The sequence below is a fragment of the Myripristis murdjan genome, chromosome 15 (assembly GCF_902150065.1).
Source record: "Myripristis murdjan chromosome 15, fMyrMur1.1, whole genome shotgun sequence".
Lineage (NCBI taxonomy): Eukaryota > Metazoa > Chordata > Actinopteri > Holocentriformes > Holocentridae > Myripristis > Myripristis murdjan.
The window spans coordinates 10,815,572-10,841,898 of record NC_043994.1 but is presented as its reverse complement, the minus strand read 5'-3'; the positions used below and the strand labels follow the sequence as shown (position 1 = coordinate 10,841,898).

Below are 26,327 nucleotides of genomic sequence, written 5' to 3'. Positions count from 1 at the left end.
ACGTCACCGCTTCCGCCCTGCACCCCCCACCCCTCTCTCCCTCTTCCCTCCCCCGGCGTCGGTGGAGCTGCTCGGCTGCCTGCAATCCAACATGGAGTAGAGAGAGAGATGGGGCTCTAGCGGGGCCACCCCTCGGTAACAACAGCGACGACGCGCTTTTACGCACAACTGGAATTGGAATCGTCGGTGAAAACATGCTCCTTTAGGACTTAAAACGGAGTGTGTCCGGGGGGTTGGATTACCAAATTGGCCTTACGTTGTTGAAGGCGATGGGAGTATTAAACTTAGGAGGGCATTTGTGATCCAGAAGCAACTGGTTGGCTCGGGGAAGAAAAAAGGGGAGAAAAGAGAGAGGGAGGCACAGTCAGTCGAAGGCAAGGAAAGAGCCGAGAATCGCACAAAGGCGCAGGGGGGATTATGCGGAATTGGAGATAGAAACCAAGGAGCCGAGGTGAAAGAATGACGAGCGAAAAGTATGCACCCTCCGTGGCATATTACCTGAGGTGAAACGAGAAAATGATAGAAGAAACACACCCAAACGAGTAAGTAACTCACACTTGGAGATTTTTTTCTCCTTCATTTCTTTCCGTGCCCATGTTGCTACAAGTTTGAGATAATTAAGGCAAGTTGGTGGAATGCAGAGCGTAAAACTCCTACCATGTTGGAAATATGCCTTTTCTTATATTTTGCATGGTTTTCGGGGGAGGAATCGTGGCTTTGGGCTTGATGCTGTGAAGCAATGCGTTGACAGTGGTGTAGGAGAGGGGTTTTTAGGGCCCCCACCTTGGTGTAGACTAGTCTTGAGAAGGCAGAGGAGAGGAGGAGGGGGAACGGGGCAGAAGCGTGGGTGGATCGGAAACATTTTCTGAAAGGATTTGAAGCGAGAGAGCAGGCCTTGTTACAATGTATCCAAGTGAAAAAAACTCATACGCCCCGAAGTTCCAGCTTTTATAAATACACCTTAAACCGCGACGAGTTCATGCAGTCCTTTGCTTCGTCTTATTTCACCGCCCCGATCGCGTTTATAGAGGCAATTTCGCCTCATTATTTGGCCACCATCTGTATGTTTGCTTCCAACCGAAGGGGGAAGTCTCACAGGATATGAGATATCCGATATGCCCCATCCGCCATCTCTTTCTCAATCGCCCTCATTTGCATAGCCTACCGCGCTCCATTCATAAAAAATACCGATTGTAAACGACGACTTGCCTTGGGAAAAAAAAGATGCGCCTCTTTCCTTGTGAGACGGTAGCATCTAGCTTTCCGTACGCTCTCCACAAGCTTCAATCTGCCTGTTTATGTCTGGAAAAGCGGATGGCTCTGTTCGCCTCCGTCTTGCGAAATTTAATGCTGTTATAAACTGTAGGCCCACAGACCTTTTTTTATGGCACTGACAGGCCTGGCGGACATGCTGGAAGCCTAAAATCACCCTTACGAAGAGGGGACTGTGCTCATCTGTGATGCGTTTTACAAAGATACTGGACAAATATAACAACATACGGTCGTATAGGATTATTAGGATCCAACGGGGGACAAAAATAACACAAGGCGCATGGGATCATTATATGCTCACTATAGAGAGCAGCAGACACCCTTGCCTATATTGGAATATTATGGTGATTTTTTTCCTAGGTAATAACTAAAGCCATGTGTCTTAACACGTATGTTTCCACCCTGTGCTGTCTTATTTTAGTCTGGCGTTGGCCTATAGTCTAAATTAATCTCTTAAAGGCTTAAATGAAAATGTGCAGACATGGGCACCGTGCATGCCAGGGCTATTTAAATGATTGGCTCCCAGTTTGCCTCTTAAAAGTCCATTATATCGACAACTATGCCCCCCACCCCACCCCCCTCCTTCTCCTCCTCCCCTTCTCCTTCTCCTCTGTCTAGCTCTCTCTCTCTCTCTTTCTCTCTCTCTGTGTCAGACTACACGGGGCCCTGCTCGGTAGGAATGCCTGCCTTGCAGATCTCTGTCGGCGGGGCGGAAGGGCGAAGGGCACCGGAGGGGATGTTTGCGCTGCGGTGGCGTGACGCCGGCTCATTCATAAAAGCCCTAACCTTCAGCGCGCGTCCCCATTCATGCCTGCCGCGCTCGGCGCCGTGCACTGTGGCGGTCACGAGCACAGCGTCTGTCTGTCACGGCGGCCCCAGCACGCGCGCGGACAGACACGGAGGAAGTGGATGCGACCATAAAAGGAGACTCGACCATTATGCCAAAACTTTGAGCCCCGCGCGTGACACAGCTGTCATAACATTTCCTGAGGTTTTTTATTTATTTATTTATTTTTAATAACAGTAACCTAAACATATCTGCATTGTCTCGCGTTACACAGTTAGACGCTGTTTCTGAGAAAACAAGCGCGTGACTATTATAATTTACCAAATTTAAATGTCTTTCATACTTCCGGGTTGGAACTCCACTTTTTGGCGATGACGTGAATTGAGAGAGTTGTGTAATTTACGTATAAAGGCCCATAGTTGAAGTTATTTAACAAAAATTCAACTTTTAATTCACTGTATGGACTATATAGCGCTCAGTAAACAACAGACAGGCGTGCAGGAAGAGACAAAATGGAAGAACTGGATGCAGCCCACAAGTTAAAAGTTAGCTTGCATCCAATAGTAGGTACGACCTCTCTGCGCTGTGGCCCGTGTTTTGTTGTTGACTTGGAGGAACAAGTACACGACTCTTGAAGTTCACCTTTGTGAATAAAATATGTAATATTGCAAATGCTGCTTTCATGGTAGCTGCTGCCTGGTTTCTAGGCCGATGACATGTAGCTAGTTTCCTTTCTAAACATGCAGAGAGGATTGACATCGTGGAAACGGTGAGCGCACATTCATTTTTAATGCCAGTTTTAAAAATACAGCGTTTAATATATGTTTTAGAGCTGAAGAGACAACAGTCTGATATAAAATAGAAGCTAGTTGCTGTAAACCAATGAGCACTGATTAGACTCAAGTGACAAAAAAGTGGAATAAACACCAAATATGGAGTATTGCTCATTTTTATCACAGTTGAGCCTGACTTAAGTCCACCTTCAGTTTATAGTGGATTTATAGTGTCTTAATCATACTTTATTTGTTATTTTCTATGGTGTAACAAATTAAACCACTGTACCATTTGTATAGCACCCCTCTAAAATGTATTACAGGGTCACTGCAGTTATTTTTATTAGGGTGCAGCTTGATACAAGAGTGTGTATTGTCCTTCTACTGGAAGGAAATGATACAGGTGCTACCTCAGCGATGGATTATTGAAATACCGTGGTTTTCTTATCAGAAACAAAAGCCTGTCCCCACGTGTGTCACAGGTCTAATGCAGGGACATGTCTGCATGGAAAGGGTGCACCGTTGTACGTTTGTCTCAGTGCCAAAAGGTGAACCTTTTCTCTGTCTTTGCGGGCTATGTAACACATTACACATTTGAATAGCTCTAAAAGTGCCGTGTACTTTGCATTGTTTAAGAAGAGCATCGCACCGTTTGTTTTCCTCACAAGGTGTAGGTTATGGTAGTTAACTTTCATGTACATATTTGAATACTTGCTCAGTGGAGCGATCTGGCGTGATGTTTCAGTTGGAATTATGATTAGAGACACACATTTGCTGTAATGAGGGTCTTCCACTGACCATATTAATTCCTAAACCTCCATTTGTAGCTATAAACTAGCCCCTTGTAGAATTGAGGGCTAGCAAAATATCCTCACTTTGGAGGGTTGTTCTATTTTTTTCTGTCCTTGTGAGAACATTTATCCCTCTGTAATGGATAGAAGCACAGGAACACACACACACACACACTAGAGTCAAAAGCAGAGGATGTATTGATCTTCTGGGTGTTGCTGCAGGGTCAGCATGTGCACAGTCAGTATTGGACAGGAGATGCCTGGTGACATTCAGCTAAGGTCAACGTAGCAACGAAATATAATCTACCCCTCAACAAAAAGCACTCATCAACTGGCAGACACAGCAGTGAAGAGCTGGTTGGCCTGTTCATTTCCTCAGCAGGACTGTCCTGTTCCACACTTCTCTCTATGTTAGCAAGATTTGATATCAGAAATATAATGAATTTTATTTGTTTAGCACTTTTAGGGACAGTGAAAGTGCCTCAGAGCCAAAAATATGAATAAATGGCATTAAGATAACCATTTGGATACTGTTAAATATCATCAGTGTGTGATGTTCTTTGCATTCCAGGAGTTATTTTTGTGATGAAGTGTCGTAATCTGCTTTTTGGTGCGCTTACTTTCACTTTCACCTTAGCCTGCCTCTACTTTGGCATCAATCAGCGATTTCCTAAATTTCCCAGAATGACTTTAAAACAACTCCCAGAGACCACGCAGTGCACTGATAGCACAGTAAGAACAAGAGAGTGAGTTTTTCTGGTTGAGAAAGAGTGAAAGTCAAAGCGCAACTGGGCATGTAGCTGCATCACACTACGGTGTGTTAAGGCAACAGTCAGTGGAGGAATCTGTCTCTCTGCCGCTTCCATAATGAATTTGTTTCTGTGTAATTGTTGTTAGCACTAGATGTTGCACCTACAAAGAGGCTCTTACTCTTTAATTCTGTTGAACTGACCCAAACCTTAAGTTCACCATTGTTTTGTTTTTTATTGCTGAAAGTTGTAGCTGCATTGGAAATAGTATTTCAGTGTGACATCATGTCTTCTGCGCTTGGCCACTTTTCCTCAGGAATAAGAAAAATGCACCAAACAACAAAATGGGCCAGAACTGCAAAGTACATCGCCAATAGCTGTTGTTTTTTTTATTTAACACTGTCAATGTTTTATTGTGTGGATTTTTTTTTTCCCTTTAAATAGCAGCAGATATTAGCACAACATATGATGTTATTAGTATATATTGTATTGAAAAGAAACACAAATGTGCATTGTCCCAAATTAGTCACACTGCTGTAGGGAAGATGGCATTCTTTTGAAGAGTGCACACACACACACGCACACACTCACACTCACACACACTCCCTCCATGTCCACATATGAACTCCCTTCACCACCCTTTGTAGACCTCAGTTTTCTCTCTCTCTCTCTCTCTCTCTCTCTCTCTCTCTCTCTCTCTCCCCCTCTCCCTCCCCCTCTCCATATAACCCCACCACCCCCACCATCATGTGGAACAGATCCTTGGTCACAGTGTTTCCTGTGTTTTACAGAGCAGCTCATCACTGGTTGCTATCCGGAGCCTTTATATAATGGTCTGGGCTGGTTATATCTGGAGACCAAACAATGGGCCCGGATTGTTTGCCTGTTTTCTACGAGTCCCTGCTTATCAGCTGACTGGATGACCAAGATTATAATAGCTTGAGTTTTCATTCACTTCACTGTGTCTGTGAGTGCATGTGGGACTTATGTGTGTGTGTGTTGTGAGTCTGTGCATGTACTGTATGCACTCTGTTTATCTTTTTTTTTTTTTTTTTATTCTAAATCATTCAGGCAGTCAGGCCAAATAGTTTTCACAACTGGTATAGCTTTACTTGAGTACCAGATGTCAGGGCTTCGCAGCATTTAAAACAGTGCAGCAAAAGGTGAGACAGTTGCAGGAAAGTATTTGAAAGTCCATCTAGTTTTATTTATCTGTGACCAACAACTTAGCAGACACTATGTGAACTTTTCCTGGCGTGGTACAGTCCACCCCCCAGCTTTCCGAATAAGTTAAAATGACTGCTCAGAAGTATTTGTTTGACCCAAGATGTGTATTTTTCATTCAAGCCCCTCAGTATGCAGTGTGCAGTTCTCCCATATCACAGTCTTATGCAGCAATAGCCTACCACCTTCTCAGGTTGCTACCATATGAACCTTAAGGACAAATATTAGCGGTATATAATAGCTGCAAGTAGTAGCACACTGGTGTTCCAGGGGAATTTGATCTTTTTAAGTTAACAAACAAAACTGTTCCTAAAACATATATATGTGTGTATATATCTATATAGATATAGATATATATATCTATATAGATATATATAAAAGTGACAGACAGGGCTTTACATAGACGCTAACTGCAAATAGCACAAGGGACAGTCTATCCTGTGTAGTGGTTAATGTATCAGTATATTTAGACTAGGGATGCCCCAGGAGTACAGACTTCCTAGTGTCCACTATGCAAATCATTTGCTGTTGGTTTGCTGCCTCAGAGTTACCAGCATCCTGCAGTTTATGTAAATGACATGTACTTGATCAACCGATTGACATCAAAACAGTGCTGACTTTGTGATGGATACTGATCGTTGGTGTAAAGTGCATTAGAAAACTAGCAGTCGCTTAAGATTTTGACCTAATACTGCAAGCTTAGCACAATATAAGAGGATATGAGGCATTATAGGGGGTCTTGGGTGGTTTTTCAGTCGCCTTTTAAGAGGTTTAGAACCAATCAGCTTATTTTCAACACGGTTCATATTTCCACACTGATAGAGATGGGGAAAAAAGGCGCCTTGGGGACGCCAGCTTCCTCCTGGAATACAGTTACAGGCATCCAGACAGAAAGTTTGAACCATGACAACAATACGGCTGAGTCAGATAGTTGTATATACACAATATTTACCACAATACCACAGACACATTGTGATATCAGACCTTTGCAGTGCCTGTGAATTTATTGAACTCTTTATCAAAAGTTTGTCTCACATTTTACATAATATGTTGCAAAGCTGTCACAGAACAGCTGTCCATTTAATATGTTACTGGTATTTAATATATGGGAGTGGGGTATCATATTGACAAATATGGTCAGTTTAATGTCCCTGTTTCTGCAGCTATACTGCTGCAGGCATTGGGTAGGGAGGGCTAGCACGCATTATGGTGGGATGTTAGCCATTACTCTGCTCTGCATATTCGTGACCCCTCTGTAATGCCAACTGACACACACTCACACACACTTGCATGTGTGTTGTGCTGCCTGGACATGTGAGTGTTGCATATAACCACAGCTGATTGACAGATCGCCAATCAAACACTTCCCCCAGGAGCCGCGAGCATCAATAGTCCTGAATGAACTCGCTTCACCTCACCACTCTGTTGGGAAATGGGCGGTCACTACCCCCCACCCCCACCCGCTTACTCACTCTCATTCTGTCTCAAAACCCATTTAGTCAATGAAATTTCTTTTTCATCTTGTAAGCCAAGTCCCCGCATTCATCATCTTTAACCAAAAATGCCCCCAAAGCATTTTCTTGGAATTTTTATGTAACAATTCCATCACTTTGACTTCCTGGAAAAAGGAATATGATTAGTGGTTAGTTTATTTGTTTATTAGAGAGGGACAGCACACATTACATCAGAGTGAAGTCACAGGCTAATTTGCATTTGTCATCTCTGAAAAAACCTAATTGTCCACTACCTAATGTAATAACTTTAGAATTATTAATGCTGAATATGTACTGTGTATGTAGAGCGTTATTCTCATCAATAATCTATAGTATGTTTCACTCTGTCCCAGTGTACTGTGTGTGAAATCCTGCAGTTCCTGTGCCATGACTGTCATCACATGCTGTTAAACACAAGCTGTCAGTGTGTTTTTGACACCCAAGTCAAAAATACTGAGTCCTGCACATCTGTTGTACTTGGCAGTTAAAATACTTCAGACTACGAAATGATCCTGGCTAACAGCTTTTCGATTACTTCCTGCTTCCTACACCCGTGCATGCGTTTTATGTATGGAGTTTCAGAGAGAGCCAGGCCCATATGCAGGGGTGTGAAGGGTTTTGTTGAGCAGGCCAGGGTGCGGCCAGTCATTCCTTATCACAGGAAGTATGGCCGCCCTTATCACACATGGCTGGGCTACCCTCACTAGGCCTTTTTATCTGTCACACGAGCTGGATTCCTAACCTGATAACCAGCCCACTCTCTGGCCCTCTGCCGCTTCATTGCAATATTGACAGACAAAGACCAGGTATGCGCAGGGTATAGTCAACTAGCTAATGATGCTAAAAGCCTTCAGTCACAGATGTATTCATCCCAGCTGCAAATCTCATTTACAAGCAGACATAATTTACAAATGTTTAGGGTTCACTGGCTGAAAATGTGGCCTTGACAGGAATGTACCACTCTGTACTCCATTCACACTGTATTTCTTTCTTAATAAGGAGGTACAATGCAACATAATGTCCTGTTTGTTTGGTGATCCACATGTATTTATGTAAAATGAAGAAGAGAGAGGATTCCCATTATGATTCATTCATATGATTCATTGTGTGCGGTCTGAACAGCAACTTGCTGTAACGCCTTTGAGGTATTACACACTGTGTGGGGTCTAGGGACTGTAATAAGTAGAAGGCAGCAACAGTCACACACAATGTAATCTAGACGTAGGATAAATGCTCTTCCCAGCTGATGAAAGGCCCCACATAAACCCAGAACAGAATGTTTTATGGCTGGCACATGAATGGTAAAACTAAATTCCCCTTCCCTCAAGTGGTGGAACAACTTCCTACCCTTCTCAGGATAGAAGAGTCACCCTCCATCTACTGATGTAACCTAAATCATCAGCGACCTCTTTGAAAAACACTTCACAGGTTCTTCTTCTTTGTGTCTTTACTGGCGGGTAGCCAGCTGCAGGTTGACTGTCCCATGGGGACGCCATTCACACCAGACCAGCAGGTTCTTTAGAAAGGGAAGGGCATTTTAGAATCAGCTGCTTTGCTGTAACACGTCATCAAAACAAGGCAGATTTGACAGATAATTTGCTCTCTTTTTGTTGAAGTGACCGTCCTCCAGTAGTTTGCAGATGTTTTGATAAATGCCTGTATCCCTATTTGTATCTGTTATACCTTTGAAATTCATCTTCAGTTTAAGTGGCGATAAGCTCTAACAATTTGGCATTGCTTCGCTTTGGGTCCTAGGTGCAACTACTGGATCTGTGGTCTTGAACATTGTTTGAGTGAAAACCATTCATCTGGGCTAGGTTAACTCTTTCACACTGTCTAACGTGGTTGCAGACAAGGTTTGGACCGCAGTGTGAACGGGCCTACAGAGCACCAGCTCTGTTAAAGCTGTAGTCCCCTTCTCTGATCGGAAACCACACTACTTTTTGAGCATCGGTATCTGTGTAATGCTAGTGTGGACAGAATTAGATTCTCGGGTCCCCAATGTGTGTGTGTGTGTCTTTGTCCCAGAATGTGTGCTCATTACCAAGTGTATTAAAGTAGCACACACTGCTGGTTGTGGCTGTCTGTGTGTTCCAACCACAGATTATAGGGCCTGTCTGCAGACTGGGCTCTGAACGTGGGTCACAAGACAGCCCAAAATGTGACAAGTTCATCTCAGAGAGCTGATAGCGGGTATCATGTATCTTAAAGCACATGTTCTTATTTAGCAAAGAATTTGGTGTTATTTCTGTATGTGGGCTGGATGTGTGGTTCTCAATGCGGATGTGTGTGTGTGTGTCTTATATACAGGATGTGTTTTGAGTCCTGTTGAACCTCTGTGATAGCTGAATATAAAGCAGACTGTGTTTTTGACGTAAATAGTCCCAGAGGCTGAAAAAATCACATTGGTTGATTTAATCCTCAGTGGGTGGAGCTTAATAACCACTGTGTTTAATTGTGGTCGGATGTGGGAGCTCGGAGGTTGAGAATGCATCATTTTTGATGTATGTGCATTCAAGTTACATGTTTACAAAAACATGGAAAAAGACTTGCTAATGCTCGCAAGCTTGATAATGTTAACTTGTTTCAAAACAGCTACTACCAGCTAAAATGAAATTTCTTCTTCTCCCTTGGTTTCAACTGGAGTATTAGTTGATATTACCAAGGTGGAAATGAGACATGTACGTGTTTTTCATTTAGTTAGGTTAGTTAGCCTAGCTGGTCAAACTAGCCTAGCAGTCTAGGTGAGCTGGTTAGTTAGCTAGCTTGTTAAACTACCAAGATAATGAATGAATTAAAAAGGAAGTCATCGCCATTATATTTTCTATACATATTTTGAATATTGGTGGCATTTAGCTAACCTGTGACCCAAAAGACTGGTTCTTTTACACTGACCATTTAGCTTCATCTAAACCTATGAGTCTTAATTTAGAGCAAGTCTGGCTCTGACAAATTAATGTTAGTGACACTAAAACACTAGTCTACAAGTAGAGATTTGAATCTAATTTAATGGATTCAAATAAAGCACTAAAATGTTGTTTGCATGTGTTGATGTCCTTAGGTCTTTGTTGAACCTTTGTTAAGTCTGTATGTAATGCAAATCCTAATCTAATTCACACAAAGTAAAGGATTTGAAGGCTAGGTGTGTAGGTTTGTGTCTTAAATGTCCTTATGTTAGCATTTAAAATGTGTGTGTGCACGTACAAAGTGCAAACCCTCATGTGGATAATCTGTGGCTGCGTCTTGATGCAGGCTGTTTGTCTGCTGTCACCCAGTCAGTCAGTCTGTCATTCAGTGAGTTTTGTGAATGTGTGTGGGTGGGAGCTGGTGAACCAGTTTTGCCACCTGTGTGTGTGTGTGTGTGCGTGCGCATCAAATCCCTGGGACTGTCTGAAAGCTAATTATATAACAACACTTCTCTCATTCACTCCCACTCTCTCTGCTTCTCTTTCTTTCTCCCTCTGTCTCTCTGTTTTTCTGTCCATGCCTCTGTCCTTTTCGCTCGCCCGCTCTCACACCCCACCCGCCCACACACACACACACGCACACCATCGATGGAATATACAGAGGTACATCCTGTTATTGTCAGGGATCATTCGTGCTGATTGTGACCATGTTCATTGTGTTCGAGCGAGGGTGGTGGCTGCCATGCTAATGCTTGAGAATGCCCTGTATTCCACCATTCAACATCCATTGTATTATGTTGTTATGTTATAGGCCTGGAAGGTTCTATTGACTGCAGTGGAGGGTTTTGCCGTGTATTGTTTGGTACTGCAAGTGAGGCTGATGTTAATCAAATAGACTAAACTGTAGCGGTGGTGTCTATTGGTTTATATGGTGTGTGTGTGTCTGGTCATGGCTCCAGTGAATCCGCACTTGGTTTTTCATTTCGTGAGTTGTTGCACGTACACAAATCAGTGTTCATAGTTTGAACCGGGCTTCTTTGCGTGTATGCGTGTGTCTGCTGACTTGTCCTGGTACGACACCTCCTACCCCTGCACAGCAAGGACCAGGCAAAGTCGTGACTTGAGACGCCCTCGAACATTCTGTTGCCGCACGTTTCCAACTCTATAATAAATGACTTTGGCATTAACAAACCCTCAGCCTCTTATACATGTGAGAAAAAACTGAGAGGAACAAAGTTTTTGCCAGTTTGCATATACAGGAAACAGGTGGATAGACAGAAGTCTAAACCAGTGTCAAATGATAGTTGTTGCCTGAAGAGGAGTTTATCTGCTTCATGTGCGTTACCCTAAAATGCGTTTGTATTGTAGAGCCATTTTCACTATTTCTTTTTATTCACATTTGCATCCTCTTTTTTTCATTGGAAGCATTTCCCTGTCCTTATCCAAGTTCATTTCATTGTTGAACAGAATTGCAACAGCTTGAAATGGTACATTTACATAAAGCAACAGTTCACTGTCAGAGAGGCAGCAGCCAGGTTTGAATGCAGTCTGTACAGCCAAAGGAGGACATGGAGATGGGAGCAAGGCCTCCGCTTGATTTTGTGTGTGTACATTTGTTTCAGGCATTGTTGCTTATGCTCATTGTGTTGATTGAAGTACCCTGAGCACTTATTTAATGCTGCAACCTTTTAAATGACATGTTTATTAAAGCAGCTCACATTCCTTTTGAGATTTAGATGCATCACACAGACAAGAGGTTGATAGTAGAGGAGATACTGTATTTCAGCAAATATTCACAAATATAGACTGGTTATTTTCAAAGCTGGGTCCATGGGGGTCTTCCAGGGTGTCCTCAGCAAAATGAGGAACTGTTTATTTTCACTAGATTATTTAATTCACTAGAAATTGTGACAGCAGAGCAGAAAATGCAAGAGGGGTCATTTAAACAGTTTTTTGTGGTTTCTAACCGTAGCTTTTCAGTGTTCAAGTATGGCATCTAAACAGTTTAACCCCTTGAAACCTGATTTCCTTCAAAAACATGGGGAAACAAGAAAAGCAAAAAAATATCCATAACATTAGTTAAAAAAAAAAAATCACAAAAATGATCACAAAAAATACATCAGATTTCCCACAAAAAAGTCAAAATATCTCTTGATAGAAGGTTCCCTATAGGGCAGAATCACTTCAAATGGGGGTCTCTGGCTTACTGAAAGTCTGCTTGGGTATATTGGTGTTAATATCAGCCTTCATAAACCCAAATTAGTCAAAACTCATCTTAGATACAGCAAGTATCAAATGAGATGTTTCAGCCCCAGTTGAGGCACTAATATCAGATTGTGCACACTGCAATATTCATCCAAATAATCCATACTGTCGCTCTCTCTTTCTCTCTTTGTCTAGTGACAGCTACATCGTGCGTGTGAAAGCGGTGGTGATGACGCGGGACGACTCGAGCGGGGGCTGGCTGGCCCAGGATGGGGGTGCTCTGAGCAGGGTGGGGGTGTGCCGCCTCCTGCCCCCAGAGCTGGCTCCCTCTCCAGCCTGCAGCACACGCAACAGCACCCACTTCCTCATCCATGGCGAACGGCTACGGGACAAACAGGTAAAAACCACACACACACAAACACAGGTTAGAGGTGTCTCAAGAATCTCTTCTTCCTCAGGAACCACTGAGGGGCCTTTGAGCTAGGAACTTAAAGGAATATGCCAAGATTTTAAGAGATCAGCTCTTATGCATTAGGTGATGAGAACATAGATCATCTATGAGTTTCCATTATACCATTGTCCTCTGGTTCTATATGCTAACACTTGAAGAAACATTTTACTGACTGATAGAATTTAGTATTATCCAAATGCTAGTCATGTCATCACTGAAGGACATTCTGTAAATTTACAAGCGCTCAGGTGAATCAGAAATTAAAGCTGCCAGTCAAGGATTTATCCAAAGCCTTTGACACAGTTGACCATGCCATTTTATCAAAGTGTCTTCACAAGATCGGGTTATCTGGGCAGGCTGTTAGGTGGTTCTCAAATTACCTGACTGGTAGATCTCAGTGTGTCCAGTCGGCTGGTTTTTCATCCTGTTTCCTCCCCATACTTAAGGGTGTACCCCAAGGTTCCGTGCAGGGACCGCTACTTTTCTCCATTTATGTAAATGATCTTTGTAACAACCTGTCAAATGCTGCTCACCATTTCTATGATGATGACACGGTCATTTACTGCTCATCCTCTAGTGTTGTGCAAACGATGGAGTTCTTGCAGTCTGCCTTTGATATTGTTCAGTCCCACCTTACCCAGGTTAGGCTTGTGTTAAATGCTGACAAATCTAAGTATATGCTTTTCTCAAATTGGGAAAGACTTCCAGCAGATCTTCCCAAACTGTTGACTGCAGAAGGGATCGAAATCGAAAGGGTTGCTTCCTACAAGTATTTAGGCATCACGGTGTATGAGAACCTAACATTTAAGTCACACACATACAAACTTGTTTCAAAACTGAAGCTTAAACTCGGTTTCTTTTTTAGAAACAGGTCCTGCTTTTCACTTCAGGTTAGGAGTCACCTGATCTCGACCACATTCCTCCCCCTACTGGATTATGGCGATTTACTCTACATGCATGCACCTGATCAGTACCTTAAAAAGCTGGACACTGTGTACAATTCTGCCTTATGCTTTGTTACCAGATGTGGCAGTCGAGTGCATCATTGCACTCTTTATGCTACTGCAAATTGCCCATCTCTTCCCACACACAGATTCACGTGATGGCTCTTTCTCTTGCACAAAGCTCTGATTGGGCTGGTACCCTCTTACTTAAGCGTATTTTTGTGCATCAAGTAGGACCAGCATGCCCTTCAATCCCAAGATGCCCTTCAGCTGGTTGTCGTCAGAGTGCAAACAGAATTAGGAAAAAGGGCATTTAGTTAGGCTGGTCCATTAGCCTGGAACGAGCTACAAAGGGACCTCAAATTGCCAGGACTAGTTATGCTAGGAGAATTAAAACTATTTTAAAAGACTACGAAACCAGTTCTCTAGGACAGTGCAACTTGTCTGATAACTTGCCTATAATCTGAACCTTGTTGTGAATGTTTTATGTTTTTTTTGCCTGTTGGAATGTTTTTAGTGTTGTAACTCTGTCTTTTGCTGCCTTGCTTTTGTAAAAGAGGTTTTAATCTCAATGATGCTTATCTGGTTAAATAAAGGATTTAAACTAAAGGATTTGATTGACTGATTGAAGGATTTCATGACTCCAGTTATTTTCAGAAGTCTTTCTGAAACAATTCAGTGATGTGTGACTGTCTCCACCAATGACAGTCGCAATCAAAACAAGTCTCACCTGTGCAAGAGGTGTAACCACACCACCCAATGAATTATAGCAAATATTTAAACAGGATTTAACATGTAAACCATTGGTTTATCTGTTAAATTGGTACTGTACTACTGAATACAGGCAGCTCAGGGTACCTTTTTAAAGTATCTAGTGTTATTGTGCCACGGTGTCATTTGACCTTGTTGCGATCGGCCTGTCTACCTGTGATCAGGTGATCCTCGAGTGTCCACTGAGGAAGGACCTGGTGTACACCACAGCCACGCCCACCTTTCACCATTGGAAGGTGGAGGACAGGAGGTGTGGTCTGTCCTTCCAGAGCCCAGCCGACGCCAGGGCTTTCGATCGGGGGGTACGCAAAGCCATCGAGGACCTGGCAGAAGGTACGATGTCCCGCTGGTGCAACTGTGGATCTACACACAGTCAGCTGATAGACCAATCAGCGTTGCCAGAGTCCAAGTCAATCATAAAACCAGGTTCAGTCGAGTCTGAGTCAAGTCAGGATCATGACCATAGCAAACTGATTCTTCAAACTGAATCAAGACCAAGAACAAAATATGCAGTTAACAGTGGATGGATATCTCCAAATTATTAAAGAACTGTGATTGACTTGATTTTAAAGCATATTCATGTGATGAGAATGAGTCATCCTATGTATTTATTTTAGCAGATTGATGCAGGTGAATCAGCAGAGTAATTGATGCACTGATGTAATGAATGAATCATTACATGACTAATCAACAGTTCTTTATAGTCTTGGAGAGGTGCACGCAGGTGAACTGGGCAGAAAAAATAGCTTGAACTGGAATAAAATTGTAGAGAGGTGAGAAGCAAACATCCCATAATGGCCCAAACCAGGGCAAATCCAAGTCAAAATGGCAACAAGACCAAGGCGGGTCCTAGATGTCTGAAAAATGGGAAGAGGACACATTCTGACTGTGCCATGGTCCAATAACAGTGCTGTTTAATATAACTGGTAAAGACATTATATCTGTAATTTGGATCCTAATTCACCGGCACTTCAGTGCTTTGTCATTTCACTTAGGATTCATAATATGTTATGTGGTCATTCCAGAGGTTTTCTGACATTTGAATCAATATTTATCAGTTTAAAGCCTTTTCACGGCTCCAGTTGGTGATACCAAGAATCCTGATATTATGATATTATGAATCTTGATTTTATGGATTCATCAAGTGTTTGTTTGAACTTTTACACTCAAATGAGGTTTATTTCATTGTCATGAAGACACGAGTGATACCAAGATGTTCCTCTACTTCTGTAAAATTTCCCTGATTAGTGTCCTCTTAGCTGACAGTAGATGCAGGATTTGCCTCTTGGATACAACATCAAGAGAGGAATGAGCATTTAGAGGTGATCTAAGTCACTTTCTGTCTTCCTCTCTGTAGGCTCCACAACCTCCTCCACAACACTCCAGAATGAGGGCGAGCTGGGTGACGATGACGTCTTCACTGTAAGCATGTTTCTCACATTCATCCACTTTTTAGTTAATGAACGTAGAAACTCAATTCCACTGCACACATGCACGTTTCATTCGAGTGGCCGGCAGTTCAATCAAGGACTGAACCTTGCTCGAAAGATTACAGTGCATTTTTAATATTTGCTTACTCCTCACACAAAACAAAATAGTATGCTTACAGTATAGTCTGTAATCATGGCTTAAGTAAAATAAGAGTCAGTTTTAAACCACAAATAGGCTGTGAAAGTCATTGTGGGAGAAAATCTTGGTGTTGTCACGATACCAGAAGTTTGACTTTGGTACCAAGGCTACGTAATGCCTAAAAATTCTCCTGGCACCAGTTTGTCAACGAGACGTGTTTACAGTTGTTTGACTCCACTGAATTTTACGCTGACTGCTGCAGTCCGCAGTCAGGAGCCAGACTGCAGCTCCATTTATTCCACACCTTCTTTCATATTGTATTCTGCATGAAAACGCCACTCTGGAGGTGTTTTTCAACTGAATTTCAGTTAGGAATATATGTTTGGTCAAAGTATTGACTCTTCATAAAATTCAGCAAGCAGTGTTGAAATTTTGGGTACTATGACAGCGTTAGTCAGCAAACCCTGGTTCCAGCAGAGATTTAACAAACATAACTGACCCAGTACTAACCAGATCAAATCTTAGCAGAAACTCGACATACACACAACATACCTCAGGACTTGGTTTCATCCCTCTAACAGAGGCTAATTCAGCACATAGCATCACTTTGGATCCCCTCCCTGTTACATACATACCTGCTATGTATGCTTGAAGTGTGTGTTTGTTAAGGCCCCTCCAACTTAAGTCAGTGTGGATGGCCCCCTGCCCCCACTCTGTAACCTGACACCCGGAGCGGCAGTCAGGGTCGCAGGGTCACTTCCTGTATCCCCACCACCACCACCTCCACCCCACCTCCCCCTCTCCCAGTGACCAGCCATGAGAGGACGGGCCTCGTGGCTCATCTTTGACTGGGACCGTCTGTAAAGGCCAGGACTAATAGATGCTCTGCTGGGAGTGCACATACAACACATGAGGGGGCGGGGAGTGCTGGATCCATGTGTGTAGCTCATTCAGCACTGAGTGTGAAGCAATCCTTGAACTACGGCATTAGGTTTTTATTAAGTCTGTTGCTGTTATTGTCGTTCAGACAGCTGCCTTAAAGGTGCATTGTGCGAAATTGACAGTGGATATAGGAAAGACCGTTTACACTTAACATTGAAAAGGTATAGCATAAGCTCATACTTTATCAGTGAGAACCTAACTTATGTCTAAGGGGTCCTCAGTTTTTGGTAGTTTGACAATTTTGGGAGGTGTTTGTTTTTTTGTGCAAACATCAGAGTTTCAACTGACCTGGGCATAAAAAAAAAAGTTTATTTCCTGAATTTTCACTTTCAGAATCAGAATCAGAAATACTTTATTGATCCCCGAGGGGAACTTGGGTCAGTTACAGTCGCTCAATTCTCAAGAGAAGTATTAAGTTATAAGAAAAATACAAATACGATAAATATTTTGGGGTGAACTATTCCATGTAGTATACTGTTGAGAAACAGTCCAGATACCACATTTTCTCATGTATCCATGCACACAAATGAATTAAGCTTAAATGACAAAATATGTTAAAACTAAATCCTACACTCTAGGATTTTTTTTAAGTCAAAATTTTATTTTATATGTTTGTCAGCTTTACTTTTTGCTTTGACTTTATCCAGCCGAGCACCTCAGACTATCAAAGTAAATAAGTATGACACTGAAATCACAAGTTAATACCCATGGGACAAGTTGAGGGGGTGGGTGCTACAATGCTTCATGTGTCCCTCTGAGCCCATGTTAGTGACCTTTCCTAAAGTTAGCGACGGCGGCAGAGTTTGTGAGGCGGGCGGTCGTGGACAGGGGAAATGCTGTGGCAGATTTACAGCCTCGGGCAGGGGGGAGCTGGGATGGACATACTTCCTAAATTATTCCTCGTTGGCTAAACCTAAACTTAACCCAACCCTTCCTCTGTCCCTCCTCTCAGCAAGTCTCCTCTCTCTGTCTCTATTTTAGCTCATTCACAACGGGGAGCAAAAGCTATTGAAGCAATTCTGGCTTGTCCCAGGAGGGCGAGACAGGCCTGTTGAAGGATGAATCCTCCCAAGAATTGACTCGGGACATGTTTGTGTCAGAAAATAACTCGAAATGCCCTTTGTCCAGCCTGTCTCTCTTCTGTCTGTCTGTCTCTGTCTCTCTCTCTCCCCCTCTCTCCTTCTCTCTCCCTCTCTCTCTTTCTCTCTTTCTTTCATGCATTTTGTAGCTTGCAGCAGAAAGTCCGGTCTGTGTTTTGAATTAGCTGCAGCCGTGCAGGCCAGAGTAGGACTGGCCAAAAGTCTATTAGCTCCACCCCACAGCAATGTCTTCTCCAGAGGGTGGGGCTTAGAGCAGAGGCAGCATGTTGTGTTATTTTTGGCTGGCTGCTCTGAGGGCTTTGTAAGAAAGCTGGGGGAAATTCTCGGCATGGCGGTATCCATGTGGGGATCTCAGCCCCGGACACAGAGCAGGGATATAATAGGGATAGCTGCCTTCAGCACACAGACACACATGCACCATATCTGGGCCATACAGTGATGGGGAATAATACGTAGTGTTGGTTGCAACCTCCTTGAAGTGCCAGATGGGTGGGATTTGGCACATGGGTTGATACAATGAGAAGCGGAAAATTTAGGCAGTTGCTGAGTATTTGAGAGTGAATTTGTTATGCCTTTCTGGGGTTGACAAATTATGTGCCATTGACATGCTGTTCTCACTGTGAGCAACTTTATTGCTGGGTTTCCAGGACTAGGGAATATAGTATTATAATACTGATATGACATAAGACTTGGTTTTGTATGATGTTTTGGATATTATAATATCGTAATATTTTTCTGGTTTCAAAGGCTGTATTACAGTGAAAGGATGCAATTATCTGAAGTTATTAGGCTGGTGTAGCTGGACTATCATTTGTCTCTACCTGTCTGGTAATCATATCCACATTACTAATTATCATATAAATATTTTGTGAAAGCACCAATAGTGGGAATAGTAGTATTGTGAATAGAGTATATGCTCTAATTGCTTCCATGTAGTGATCTACAATGTTTTGAACAGGCCAATCATGTGCTTTCTGCTCCTTTGATGTATTGAATATCATAAAGTTACATTATTTATAGGTTAACATAGCTATCTATCAAGCAGTAATCAGGTTTCATTAGTTTATTATTTATAATTTTAATATAATATTAATTTAAAATAACCAAAACTCATGAAATGACTTCAGAGTTTACTGTCCATTCCAAAGATGGATGGAACCAAGTTGTAAAGAGCTGGGAATCTTTAAATGGCAATATTCAACATCGTCCATTTGGCACTTGCCAGGTTTAACTATAGTTCATAAAATTAAATCACTTCAGCAAGGAGGCTCATGATTGGCTGTTGATGGCCACTCTCCGTGAAAACCAGTCATGGCCAACTTTTCTCCATTGACAAGTTTGTTGATCATTGATACATCAGCCAAGATTCCCTGATTGCTCTCGCTCTCGCACCTTCCATCTGTTGTACAAGAGACATTTTAGAGAGCAGTAATGGGTTAAGAGAGAGAGACTTTGTGAGCACAGGCCAGTATTGCTCATCTCTTATGATTCATGAAGACAAGCCACATGTCTCAATCCTCTCTGAGAGTCCAACAGCTCCAAGTTCAAATTATCCAAGATAAATAAGGAAATCCTGCACACACAGTTAGCTTTGAATTAGTTTTATTGTGTCAAACCCATTTTAAATATCTCACACGCACAGAAACACATAGCCAGGATGGTGTGACGAGACAGGAGTCTGGTCCAGCCTGTCAGCTGGTACGCTGCAAGGCCCCCCAGAGGCTCACCCTGTCTGCCTGTCTGAAATCTGTCTGTCTGAGTGGCCAGAGTGTCTAGTGTCTGGCCAAGGTTTGAGTTGGAGCGGCGCCCTGACAGCCCTCAGCGGAAAGGGGACAGGATACTGGTCGTACACACACACACACACACACACACACACACACACACACACACAAAATTGAAAAAGACCTGGAGCAAGAGTCAGAGAAAGAGGTGGAAAAGCAAGAAGGAAAGGTGGAATGTGTAGGAAAGGGAGACCTAGGGGAGAAAGTTAGGTTTACTGAAAAAAAACATGAGTGGAGAGGAAGGGGAGAAGAAGCAGGCAAGAGACCAAAAAAGGTAATGTCGAGAGGAAAAAGTAGGTTCAGTGTCATTCTTGGAATGTAGTATGTACATTGTGTGTACAAAATATTTGCTTTCCAGTATCAAGTCGCACCACCCTCTTTTTTTTCTTAGTCATCGCACGGTTTAAAAGTCTTCTTTGACTTGTCAGTCCCTTTTGTCTACATCTGCCCTTCATGGCTAAAGTGGGTCTAATAGGCCCCTATTAGACCCATTCATTATGTGTGTGTCTGTGTTTGTATTTTGGGTTGTTACACTTTTAACCACTTTTTTATCAAAAATTGGTGGAAACACATGGGTAGAAACGATTGTTCTTATTAACAAGCAACTCTGAAAAGCAAATACATGACTCAAAAACATCACTCCACTCACTTCACCACAGTTAACTGTTTTATCTTAAAAAATGTGAATACATGCACTTTAATTAAATAGTAATATGACCCCAAAATATGGACATTGCTTCATAGGAGAAAATGGAATGCATGTCAAGAAGATTTCTTTATCATAAAACTAAATTTGCTCATCAGACTAAATTTTAAGACATCATTTTGGTTTCTGGTAACTTGTGATGGACACATCATTATTTTTAATATTTTAGAGACTAAGGGAACAGTCGATTCATTGAAAGGGATAATCAGTAAATTGCCTGTGAATTAGTTCTAGCCCTAGATGATGTGATCTGAATGGGGATGAAATGCCTTGCCAAACACAGCTCACGTTTCCTGTTTTTCCCCAATCAGAGCTGCTTCCTGTTTTTGTTTGCCCAATCACTGCGGCCACTCACAGAAACTATTTGTTTGGTTTATCCAATCAGAATGTATTTTTTTCAGCCCACTTCCTGTGTTTGTTTGTCCCATCAGAACGCCACAGACAGTTCATCCAACTCCTCCCAGAAGCTGGAGAGCTCTCTGCCACCGCTGGAATCCTCGCCTCTCCCTCAGAGACACAACTGCATGCCGGGATATCGTCACGACCTCCATGACCCCTACCGGCTCTCAGGCCACTGCTTCCTGGACCAGGTGAGACAAAAAAAATGATCCTAGTTGCTGCAGACCAAAATGGAAAAGTAAAGAAAATGTGGAGAGTTTCATTCAAACATTACATATCCCTGTTTTTAAAAAGGACACCTTTTCTAACAATGTGATTGCATCCTAGAAAGCCTGTGAAGTAATGTACTTATTTGCTGTTTAAACACCCGTGTTTACAAAACGGTTGTAATTAAGACATTGTAATCTTTATTTATGAAATGTTGACCAATGAAAATAAGGTGTCATTTTTCCAAAATATATGTGTCACATTTTAGAATCAAACAGTTCATACTGTGAAAATATTTTTTTGCTGTAAACAAGTTCCTCAAGTTCACTCCACTATCTTCCTCTATCTAGTTGAATGAAAATGTGTGTTTTCTCTGTATTCATTTAGCAGCAGTGGCCCCTCTCTATCAGAGGTTAACCCTGCTAGCAAAATGAAAATGGAAATTCATCATCTCAGATTTCAGCTCACATGAACAAACAACACAGGGTCATTACATAAAAATACTTAAGATACCGGCAAATCTCCAGCTCAGTAAGTTTCACGCTCCCTTCTCCTCCTAGTCTCTGTCTCGGCTGCCCCGCCACGTCACCTTCCAAGAGGATGACGAAATTGTCCGCATCAACCCCCGGGAGCGCAGCTGGGAGCGGGCCACCGAGCGTCGTCCTGGACGCCACTCGGAGCGCCCATGGCTCACTGGCTACGAGGACTACCGCCATGCCACTGTGCGCGACAAGTTCATCCATGTGGACGACTCAGAATCCTACGTCCACTTCGCCAAGACTGAGGCGCAGAAGCATGACTACACCTACCCGTTGGCACCGGCGCTGTCTCCCTCAGACTCTGACCCCGCCCTCGGACCCTTGGCCAGTAAGGGCCACGGTGGCTCGTATCGCCACGGTTTCTCCAACGTAGTCTCCTCCCAGCCTTGCCCCTTCCTTCCGGGCTCGTCTCCCTCCAGCAACGGTGGCAAAGGGCGGAAGCTGGACGGCACAGAGCGTGCCCAGTGCGAGCACTGCGGTGAGGCCTTCTACCTTTCCGACAACTGGAGAGGCCGGTGCCAGGACGCACCGGACCCAGTGCGGGCATGCATCAGGCGGGTCAGCTGCATGTGGCTAGCGGACACAATGCTCTACCACTGCATGTCTGACCCGGAGGGGGACTACTCAGACCCCTGTTCTTGCGAGGGGGGCGAGGGCACGGGCGGAGGGCGGTTGGGCACACGCTGGTTAGCCCTGCTGGGTTTGTCTGTCGTGGCGCCCTGCCTCTGCCTCTACCCGCCCCTCCACACATGCCACCGGGCGGGGCTGGCGTGCGGCTGCTGCGGAGGCCGACACAAGGCAGCTAGTTGAGCCGCCAAAAAAAGCTAACCCAACGCAAGCTTGGGACACAAAGGGTGAAAGGAAGGGGTTGGATGGGACAAGTGGAAACGGCTGCTGTCTCTCTCTTGCCTTGGTTTAGAGACCTGGGTTCCTCTGCAAATTCCAGACAGACACTGAAATAAGCCAAAAAATGTTGGTGCATTTTCTGAACGGCCTGGGAAGATAAGCTCCCCCCTATGACAGACAGTTCTCTCACCTCTCCACATGGCCATTTTGTGCTCTTGTTTCTAGTGAGAGAGCGCTCTTTTTCAGGGGGCCCTTTTTTATAGCTGACTTATATGTTATGTATCACATATGCAGGTACTTTATATTTTGTACACTGACTCGGCGTCGAAGAACTTGAATTCTCTTTGTTCCGTTTTTTTTCCCTTTGGTGTATGCGTGGCCATTTTGTTTATATTCTGTTCCAGTATCATGACCCTCTCAGCTCAACTCCAACTAGAAGACAAGTCAGACACTACACCTCTGTGTTTGTGTGGGTTTGTGTGTGTGGGTGTGTGTTTGTGTGAATGCTGTGTGTGTGTGTGTGTGTGTGTGTGTGTGTGCCTACAATGTTTCTGGGCGCTGAGGCCTTCCTTGTCTGTACTGCAGCTTATGATAAAGCTAATGTGTCTACACAGCTCTCAGCCACAGACTTTGTTCACTGAAAAAAACGCGGTACACTTCTTGATCCTCGAATATCCCAAAGATTACTCTTTTTATCCTATTTATTTTCTCACTGAATTGATATGCCAGCCAAAGGGAGCTGGTTACCAGTCGTGATTTACTGACCGCTCTACAGAAGGAGACGGTGCCTGGAGTTGTGCTATGAGGTGCATTCGTCTCTCCACTCCATTCACGTTATTTCAAACAGTGCCTAAATTATTAACTTCAACCAGGAACCCACTGCAATCTTACAATCCCCATTTGTTCAGCTTACTCTATTTCTGTATACTTGAAGATTTTTAGGCTCCGATTTCACAATTCCTCACGCAGCCTCAGTCAGCAGTCCACATTGTGTCTTGCACAAGAGCTGAGCTCGGACAGAGGTCAATCAGAAGTACCGTTACCTCGGTACCCGCTATGCCTTAAAAAATGGAGGTAGGGATGGTTACTCTTGCTCCAAACTATTCCCACTTTCCCTCTGAGGTTGTCTTTGCTATAATGAAGAGTGAGCATTCAGTCTCACTCTCTAAGCTTGGTTGAAACTATTTTTGTATGAAAACGAATTCTACAGGAGGGTCGTGTCAAGTGTATAATCTCTGGACTCCAGTTTGCCTGCGACGTACAATCAACTTTGAAGACCCTTAGAGAACTATTGACTCTTAAGACCCATCCTTCATTCCTCTCCGTCCTACCCGTGTCGCTTACCACCCAAGTGGAACCCCCTCTACCCAACCACACTCTCGCACTGAAAGCACAAACCAAGAACCGCTTAGGTGCTTTTTGCTTTTTTCTAAGCTAGGTTGATGGCAGCATCAGGAATGTGATCAGGAAGACAATAACCAGGTAAAAATAAAGCAGGAAATCGTGACCTCCTGTTTGAAATAAATGGGAGCGGTGCGTCCAACAAAAAGCTGAAATCCTGGAGAGAAAAAAAAAACAAAACACATCCTTGATTGTTGTGCCAAGGAAATGTCACTTACTGTAGTTGAAATATAGAATGCTTGAGGATGTCCTTTTTCCTTTCCCTGGTTTTGTCTGTTTAATATATCCTGTCTTATGTACCAGTTTGCAAGTGCGTGGTGTGTATGAGTGTGTATGCATGTGTGTTCATGTCACTTCCCTTTTCCCACTCCAGACATCTCCATCCTGGTCTAGAACCAGCAGCTTGATCAAAAATTATTGGGATTGTCAGATGATGCTATCACTTATTTACACCTATCCAGTATAACAAGATCCTTTTTAAAAGGTGCGATGTATCTGGAAAGATCAATCAGATTGGTATTGGGAAGAATGTGTGTTAGCTTTTAATTGGTTCTGTTTCGTTTGGTGTTTGTCTGTGTCCTCCACATGTCAGAGCCATTTACAAGTGCCTGAAAGCATCCTCTTGTCCTTGTGTATTTAAAATCAAAAAATTAAACAACTCCCTGTAATGAATTAGACATTTTTTTTACGCTAAGTATTTTTACCTCTGTAAAAAAGAGCAAAAATTATATTATATATATCAAGTGTATGTTGTACATTTTTATTTCTATTTTTTTTTAAATAACTTTCTAACATGTACGATGGATGTAGCTCTTGCTTTCGAGAAGGAACAGGAAGTACTTTGTAGATACCGAAAGGTGGCCAGGTCTGTGAGAAAACTAAATGAAATGTGTGTCTTACCTTCCGCCTCCAATAAAATGAGAGAAAATAGTGAAACCATACACGAGTCTGCTGAACGTTTTTAGTGTCATGGATTTGAAATTATTTTCCTTTTTTTAAAAAAAAAAAAAAAAAAAAAAAAAAAAAGCATGTAAAATGGTGAGTTTTTTTTGTACCAAACTGTAAGATAGTTGTTGCCAGAGGGTCTGTTGTGAAGGTCCCAAAGGTGGACATTTATTTACACGTGCTCCCAGGAAACATGCATAACAAAAATCTAGAAAAAAATAGAAATTCATAAGAAAGTAATTCAGGATAACTTACAACAACTCACAACTCCATTCACAAAATATAAATGAAATACATTATAATATCAGAAGCTTCCCCCTGAAATGTGGTAGCACCCCCAACAGCAATGAAATGGCGAGGAAATGAGCAGGTACGTAAGCGACACATGGCGTAGGTGAGTGCACTTTGTCTTGCTGAAACCCACAATGCCATCAGTATAGGCCGCAGAATAGTTACCTGTTCCTCTCAACACCTTATCCACCAACCTCTGGGATCTGGGCCTCCGTGCAGTCCAAAGGGCATTGTGAGGAACCGGTACAGTCCGTTTGGCACTCTGAAAGTTGTCGAGTCCTTGGAGACCTCTGACAAGAGAACCTGCCAATATCCCTTACAGAGGTTGAGGGTTGTTAGATAGGCATCACCCCCCAAATGATCAATCAGTTTGTCAACCTGTGGCGTTAGATCAAGGATCAATAGCTGACCCTGCATTCAGTCGTGAAGAATTAACACAACTTCAGTTTTCAGTCCTTCTTGAGGACCAGCACCACAGGGCTGTACCACCAACCGCAAGATGGGTCAGTAATCCCCATGGCCAACATGTTCTCCATCTCTTGCTTCAATGTTGGCATAAGCTTTGCTGGTACACTGCCAGACGTTCCCCTGATAGGTTACTGCATTGGAGAAAGGCGCTGAATCGCATGCTGAATGAGGTCTGCAATACCAGGTTGCAAAATGAACAGTGCTTCTTGTACCATCCAGGTAGATACAGTTCATAGGTCACCACTCCCACCTTCTTTGAAACCTCATGTGGACCCTGCCACTCGGCCAAAAGACTGGAGTCTGAGGTTGGCAGAAGAAAGAGAACTTTTTGACCCTGTTAGAACGACCTCCTCTGAGAAGTCTTGTCATGACCTGCCTTCTGACAATGCCGAGGACTGGCTAGGTCACTATTGGCCAGCTCTTCATACCCTTACAGCTCATCTTCAAGATGTACAACAGGTCGCTGTTGTGGGTCCTCCTATGCATCCTTGAGAACATTCAGTGGACCCTGTACTGGATGGCGAATGGAACTGAAAAAGAGAGAAGCCAATGGATGCTTGTGGTACCTCTCTTGGCAAACAAAAAATCAAAAATCAGTTAATGCGTCCACCACAATCTTCCTGAGCATGGATTTTAAAGTTTTATGAACGCTTTCAATGAAACCATCAGTCTGTGAGTGAAATGGGCTTATCTTCACCCCTTGAATCCCCAGCAGGTTTTATACATCTTTCAACAAGTTGGAGGTTAAGTTGGTGCCCTGATCTGTG

The 26,327-nt window shown here is 43.1% G+C and overlaps 1 protein-coding gene across 1 annotated transcript; it reads left to right on the top strand.

Annotated features, from left to right (window-relative positions):
- Positions 1–24,795, top strand: LOC115372794 (sprouty-related, EVH1 domain-containing protein 2). Its single transcript, XM_030070927.1, has 6 exons — positions 1–542; positions 12,396–12,597; positions 14,531–14,699; positions 15,724–15,788; positions 20,896–21,054; positions 21,631–24,795. The coding sequence occupies exons 1-6, from the start codon at positions 517–519 to the stop codon at positions 22,417–22,419; spliced, it is 1,410 nt and encodes a 469-aa protein (XP_029926787.1). The 5' UTR covers positions 1–516; the 3' UTR covers positions 22,420–24,795.
- The last annotated feature ends 1,532 nt before the right edge of the window (positions 24,796–26,327 follow it).